Below are 7,514 nucleotides of genomic sequence, written 5' to 3' on the forward strand. Positions count from 1 at the left end.
AAAAAAAACTCTAAACATGACAATATATTTTTCATGTAATATAAATGGTTTCAATATCGCATTTTTTCATACAGAATGAATGAAGTGCATGGATTCACTACTTATTACCAGGGGGAAATGAATGCGCACATGTACTCCCTATAGAACACTTTGCATGAATATCTTATGTAAATTTGATCTTAAAAATGATATGCTCTTAACGATAACAGTAAAGATGTTATCGAGAGTGCTCAACATCTCTAAACCATAACACCAAACTCCGTCATAATTTGTAGGGAAAAAAGGATAACAAATGATACATCCACTGAATTTTGCATTTGCAAAACTACAGCCACCAATACACAAGCAACCTTCATGAATATAAAGTTCCTGGGATGAAAAATAGCTGTGTCTCGATTGATGGCTGGAAAGGAGTATACATGCAAACAGTACAATCACAAATGGATGGAGCTGTTTAACTCGATCCTTTTATCTATACAAAATTAGAAATTAAATACTATTACACTGATCAAAATAGTGTCCTGAATGTCCCTATTTGAATACCGAAAACACTAGCCTCTGTAGGTGCACGGGGTTAATAACTAGTATGTCTAATTAAGAACATTCTATCATAGATGGCTTTAGCATCCCAGACATATGGATTATGCAGTTCTCGTGGCAAAAGTAAATAGATGGTTAAGAAGCTCAATGATGAAGATGAGAGGGAAAAGAGACAGGCAGCTGAACCGTACATGTTTGAGGATGTAGACCATGCAACCCACATACATTATATAAAATTACTAATAAGAAACATAATGTTGAACATTTCTAAAATACACGAGGTACATCAGGAGCACATAGAACAGGGTTTGGTGAGGAAAACGCATATCAATTCTTATAGTAGAAACACAACAAAAAGTGAAAACCACTGATAATGGAAACTGAGAACAGCCATCACACGGTCGCTCTCGTAACTACTTGTAGTACTGGGGATTTCATATTGTTGGCGAATAAATAATAAAGTGTGGTTTGCTGATCGATCATGCAGTGGCTGTGATCGGGACGCTGTAGAGGACGAGTGTCTCGACGGTGAGGCCGGGGCCGAAGCCAAAGAGGACACCCCACTCCTTACCCTCTCCAGTGGTTGCTTGGCCATCCTGGGAAGAGGTCTTACGCATCACGTCGAGGACGAAGAGGACACATGCGCTGGACATGTTGCCGTACTCCGACAAGACCTCTCGGCTGGCGCGCATGCGTTCCTTATCAAGGCCAACTTTCTCCTCAACCATGTCCAGGATCGCCGGCCCGCCTGGGTGTGCAATCCAGAAGATGGAGTTCCAGTTGTGGATGCCAAGAGGCTTGAAGGCGTCCTCGAGCGCTTGCTCGATGTTCTCGGAGATGAGCCCGGGCACGTCCTTCAGAAGGTGGATGGTGAGCCCTGCCTCTGTAAGGTGGCCGTTGATGGCATCCTCGGAGCCGGGCAGGATGGTCTGGCTCGCTGATACCAGCTGGAAGAGTGGCTTCTCGAAGGGCTCGTCGGGGTCGGCACCAATGATGGCAGCGGCCGCGCCATCGCCAAAGAGCGCATGTCCGACCAGCGAATCCAAATGGGACTTGGAGGGGCCACGGAATGCCATGGCGGTGATCTCCGAGCAGACCACCAGCACGCGTGCGCCGCGGTTGTTCTCGGCGATGTCTTTGGCCATGCGGAGCACGGTGGCACCGCCGAAGCAGCCTTGCTGGTACATCATGAGGCGTTTGACGGTAGGCGAAAGGCCGAGAAGCCTGGTCAGCTGGTAGTCGGCGCCCGGCATGTCCACGCCGGAGGTGGTGCAGAAGACGACGTGGGTGATCTTCGACAGCGGCTGGCCCCACTCCTTGATGGCCCTCTCTGCCGCCTCTTTCCCGAGCTTGGGGACCTCGACGACGACAATGTCGTGGCGCGTGTCGAGCGACGGCTCCATGTGGGAGCAGAGGCTGGGGTTCTTTTTGAGGATCTCCTCGGTGAGGTGCATGTGCCTCTTCCTGATCGTGGACTTCTCGCACATCCTCTCGAACTTCTCCTTGAGGTCCGAAAGGTGCTCGCTTTTGGTGACCCTGAAGTAGTAGTCCGGGTAGGTGGCCTGGTACACGCAGTTGGCCGGGACGGCCGTGCCGATTGCGAGCACGGTCGCCAGACCCTCCGCCCGCTGTGCCCTTCGCACTTCCTCCAACTTCACCGCCGCCATTGATCAGCACCAGGGGGTACTAGCTAAGTAGCAAGGTTTTGTAAGGTGCACTTAACATAAGATTGTATTTCAAACTCTGGTGATAGAACTCACTGGGAGTGCTGCCACTTTATAGAACATGATTTGCTAATGGGTTCAATTTGTTTATACCGGGGTTGAATACACCGACGACTGAGCTTGTTTGTTTTCTTAATTCTGATGGGAGCGCCTGCAGCTTAGAGAAACTCTACCAAAATAGCGGTCTTAAGGAGCACGTACGGTGCACAAGAAATCAGCTTAATTTAGCAGTCGCGGCATTGTTTCAAATTTTAAAAGCAAGAACCAAAAAACAACTCGGCCAGTGAGTTTGCCTTGTTCGGCCCGCGGCAAACAGGCCACAGCTGGACCGGGTCAGCAATCATTATAAGGAACTCGACAAAACAAAAAAGCAACTACTGCCGAGTACGTAGAAAGGCAAACTCGTCAAACACAGAGTGGTAGACGAGACGCGCCGTTAACGGCGATGCCACATGGCATGCACGTTTGCCGAGTTCCATCTAGGCTGACGTACTACCTGTGTGAGGCTCACACGTAGCATGCCTTGTTTTGCCTAGTTCCATCTGACAAAGAGTCGGCAGATCCTTCACCGAGTTCCTGGCACGCGGTTTGCGAAGTACCTTTGTTTTGTTGTCGGTTGCCAGGTAGGAGGTCATTGGGGAGGCCAGTTCTCGATTTATGTTCGAGTCAAGGTATTGGTGCTCAGTCCGTGAAGTGCAACGCGCGATGGACTCAAGGTGTGGACTTATCCCTAATCATTTACCCCCTGATTTTACATGATGTTGTTACCTATGTCCGCATGCACCTATCTAATGCTACCTCAATAAAGATTGGTGCAAGGGAATGCAACATGAGAATTGTCATTGGCGTCGTGCTTTGCAAATAAATTCTGAAAAAAAGTTTAATTGATGGGTTAATCAAAAGCCAAAAAATATGCTGTAAAATCCCATGTTCATCAGAAAATATAGACATCAATCTAAATGATCTTTTACAATGATCCCCTGTTCATCCATGACGCAAGTACTTGGCTGGCCGGCTGCAACATCCTTCAAGTGCAGATCAAAATTTGAACGATAAAGAGGAAATAAACACTAGTGGCACCAGTAGCCCGCCGGCCGGCCTGCCGAAACGTCCTTCGTCCTTGGTATATATGGGTGTCCTATACCAGTTGGCGTTTTCGTCAATCATAGCAGCTTTGACATAAGGAGGCTGGTACTTGACCCATTATCTCAACTATCCAAGCCTAGATGGAAGTTCTCCTTGGATTCACGTCCTTCATTTCTGTTTTAAAATTCTTTTTTGCAGTCTTCCGTTAATAATAGGACACATGGAAGCTGATGTGCATTAGCGATAAAGCAACAGCGATAACGACGCATGGTATCACCATGCTACTTGGGAAGCAGGGTACATCGGATGAGCGAGCATACCCCCAGATATGTGTCTTTCCACGTCCCAACAGATGAGCTAAAAAATAATGCCACCTTCCTCCTACAGCTAAATCTATATCTATATATGTACTCTATATCTATATCTATATCTATACCTACTAATAAAAGAAATAGGTATTCTTAGTCCGTTATGCTATTTTATAGTAAAACCCTTGATTTTTCTGACATTAAATCCACAGTACATATCAAATGTTTTTTAAAATATTCATATCTTCTAAAACGTAACTCCAAATTTAACATGTTATATATGAATTTTGATTAGAAAAATATGTAGATTTTGAATATGATTACCAGTTAAGAATTAAAAAACATACTATCTAGGATGCAATCTTAATCAATAATGCATTATCCGTCTGTTTTTTTTTTCGTTTTCCTTTACAGGCCCATAAGAATACCCCATTTCACACATGACATGAATAAATGCATGATCACTTGATCATTTCTTTTATGAATTAAATCTATATGCAAGCCGCGTTACCTGTGGACTCCTGAACTGTGCTTCTGTCAGCTAAGACCATCATTGTCTGCCGTAGCTACAAATTATCGGATTATAGACCATTTTTTTTTGTAAATTAAGGGCATGTGGTATTCTTTTTCTCCCCTTGCAACGCACGGGCCTTTTTGCTAGTAGTTTCTAAACTATGCTTATGGGACAGCCGGTGTATGATGTGATCTAACGCGTGATTAAAGTTTCATTTTATGTTACAAAGATTTGCACAATATATGCATTACTAGTTTCTTCCAAAAAAATCTATCTATCTATCTATCTATCTATCTATCTATTATTATTATTATTACTACTACTATTATTATTATTATTATTATTATTATTATTATTATTATTATTGTTATTATTATTGTTATTATTATTGTTATTATTATTATTATTATTATAAGACAGAAGAAAAGGAACGGTGGAGATTTCTTAAACTTCAGTTATGGAAATTTAACGGTGGACATTCATCATCTTATATACGTAGGCCAGAATAGATGAAAATGATACAAAGAGGCTACGTGCAGTTAGGATCCCCATTCAGGTTGTCTTGTAAGACAAATGCATAAAGTAGTGCAGGACTCACACGAAGGATGTGCATGTGAACAGGAAATCTCCGGCAAATAAATACAACCTGAATGGGGATCCTAACCGAACATCGAATTTTTGACCATGATAAATCGAACGTGTTTTATGGCAATTTTAGTTGACACGAGTATGTCAACTTAGTTTGCAAGCATGCATGGCAATTTCTGGTAAAAATAAAACTGAGGGCGGCTTTGCCATGCATATCAACTAAACTTGCCATGGTCAACAAATATAAATCACCCACCCACAAGAAAAAATGCCACAAAAAACTTCTATTTGCCATGGTCAAATCCCAAACGTTTGGGACTTTTCGGCGTCCTATTTAAAAGGACATAACATGCACATTATCCTCTCTTACCCTAGGTTTGCCACTACAAGAAATATGTCAACTAGTGACCTTCTGTCAGTGACCCTGGAAGAATTGGTCATAGATCTATGACCATTTCAGACCAATTGGTCAAAAGCTGTTCGGGGGGCTCCAACCCTAAACCATTGCGACCATTTTGGTCAGAAAGGTCGTAATTTCCTTACATGAAATGGTCACAAAGCAAACAGTGCTATTCCGCTGCCTTATTTCTAGTCGTTAACGAACAATATAGATGGTCATAGCCTTGTAGATTGTGGTGGGTTGTGATGACTAGGCGCCATCTCATCAGTTTTGCTTATGTGTCATGTCCATGTGGCGGTTTTTGCCCTAGGTTGTGAAGCAACCTATATTTCTGTTATTCCAAAAATTGCCAAAAAATTCTCATAAATGTTTTGGATCATATCTTCATCAAATATGTCAAAAACATTCCTTGCCTAGTTCAAAAATAATTCGAAAATATTCATTTTACTAATCTATTTAGAGCAGCACTTTGTGAAGGAAGTACCACTTTGGCATGTCCAAATGGTATCCATTTTCTACAGTGTTTTCCTATGCCCAAATAACCATCCTACACCAAATGCCAGCTCAATCCATTCATTATTTTGAGCCCAGCTTCAATATTCGTATTTATGTCCAGTATGGTACTTTGTAAAGCAAGTACCACCTAGGCTCCTCCTTTTGAGGTGACAATTTGTGAAGACGGTCTTCTTAGTAACTGATCATCCTCAGCCAGAACTCACGCCCATTAGCCATGTGCATTTCCCGTACCGCAAATCAAAAACTTGGCTGCTTATTCATGTTTGAGCATCGATCGGTCTCCGCGTGAGAATCTTATGTTGTGATTTTCTTCCTAGCACCTACCTTGGGAGTGCCCAACCCACTAGACATGCCTAGGCCGCTCAGAACACATGGCAACGCCACAGTCACGCGGTGACCACGCGGCGGGCATGCGACCTAACGCGCTCTAGAGTTGGGGCCCTCGGCCACCGTCCAAACCTCGATGTCTCGCCATCAAACCATGTATTTCTGATTAAATAGATACTTATTTACCTAGCAATGATTTTTGGAAAAAAATAAAGAGCAAACTATGAGGCACCTGAAGTTCAAATTTGACCCGCTTCCAGCTGAATCAGCGGGAATTTGTCTTTTTCACCAGAGGGGGATCAAAACATTTGACACCCAATCATTTTGTCAATTGTGCATTATATATGGCCTAGTATTTTATAAAATTTGTTAGGTATAATTTTACAACAAATATATGGTAGATCCTTCATAAAAAAACTCATTTTGGGCCCTTGAAAAAATGGAAAATGAATTTTTCATCCAAAGAAAATGAAAACTTCCTTAGGCAACATTGTTTGTCATTCCAAGATGCACCCTTGTGCATGATATGAGGTCATTTGAACAAACTATGCCATGAATGTGGCCATAAAATTGATCATTTGGCTTGAAAGTCATAAATCTTCACACATGATAGCTCATTTCTGAGAACATTTTTTTTGAAATAATTACCGTATTATAAGTTTATTATTTTTCCTAGAAACTTGGTCACATATAATGACACAATGCGGAGGTTTTCCAATTTTGTGATTTTTTTAAATTTTTTATGCCCGTTTCAAAATGCGGTCAAAACGCCGGGAATGACCGTTCCTAGCTAGTGGTTGAATCTTGTAATTTTTTTGGTGTTTCTCTGATTAAATAGATACTTATTTACCTAAAAATGATTTTTGGAAAAAATAAAGAGCAAACTAAGAGGTAGCTACAGTTCAAATTTGACCCGCTTCCAATTGAATCGACGGGAATTTGTCTTCTTCACCAGAGGTGGATCAAAACTTTTGACACCAAACCATTTGGTCAATTATGCATTAAATATGTCCTAGTATTTTGGAAAATTGATTTGCTACAATTTTGCAACAAATATATGGTAGGTCCTACACACAAAAACCTCATTTCAGGCACTCGGAAAATGGAAAATGGTTTTTTCGTCCAAAGAAAATGAAAACTTCCTTAGGAAATATTGTTTGCCATTCCAATATGCACCCTTGTGCATAATATGAGATCATTTGAACAAACTATGCCATGAATGTGGCTATAAGATTGATCATTTGGCTTGAAATCCATGAATCTTCACACTTGATAGCTCATTTCTGAGAACACTTTTTTAAAATAATTACCATATTACAAATTTATTATTTTTCCTGGAAACTAGGTCACATATAATGACACACTGCGGAGCTTTTCCAATTTTTTAATTTTTTTGAATTTTTTATGCCCTTTTCAAAATGCGGTCAAAACGCCGAGCTTGACCGGTCCTAGCTAGTGGTTGAATCTTGGAATTTTTTGGTGTTTCCCTGATTAAATAGATACTTATTTAC

At 41.6% G+C, this 7,514-nt stretch overlaps 1 protein-coding gene across 1 annotated transcript; it reads right to left on the reverse strand.

Moving 5' to 3' along the window:
• Positions 1 to 1,019: 1,019 nt before the first annotated feature.
• On the reverse strand, positions 1,020 to 4,212 carry LOC123104469 (chalcone synthase 2). Its single transcript, XM_044526325.1, has 2 exons — positions 4,186 to 4,212; positions 1,020 to 2,192 (listed from the first exon to the last, which is right to left on the reverse strand). The coding sequence occupies exons 1-2, from the start codon at positions 4,210 to 4,212 to the stop codon at positions 1,020 to 1,022; spliced, it is 1,200 nt and encodes a 399-aa protein (XP_044382260.1).
• Positions 4,213 to 7,514: the final 3,302 nt, after the last annotated feature.

Source organism: Triticum aestivum, chromosome 1B, assembly GCF_018294505.1.
Source record: "Triticum aestivum cultivar Chinese Spring chromosome 1B, IWGSC CS RefSeq v2.1, whole genome shotgun sequence".
Lineage (NCBI taxonomy): Eukaryota > Viridiplantae > Streptophyta > Magnoliopsida > Poales > Poaceae > Triticum > Triticum aestivum.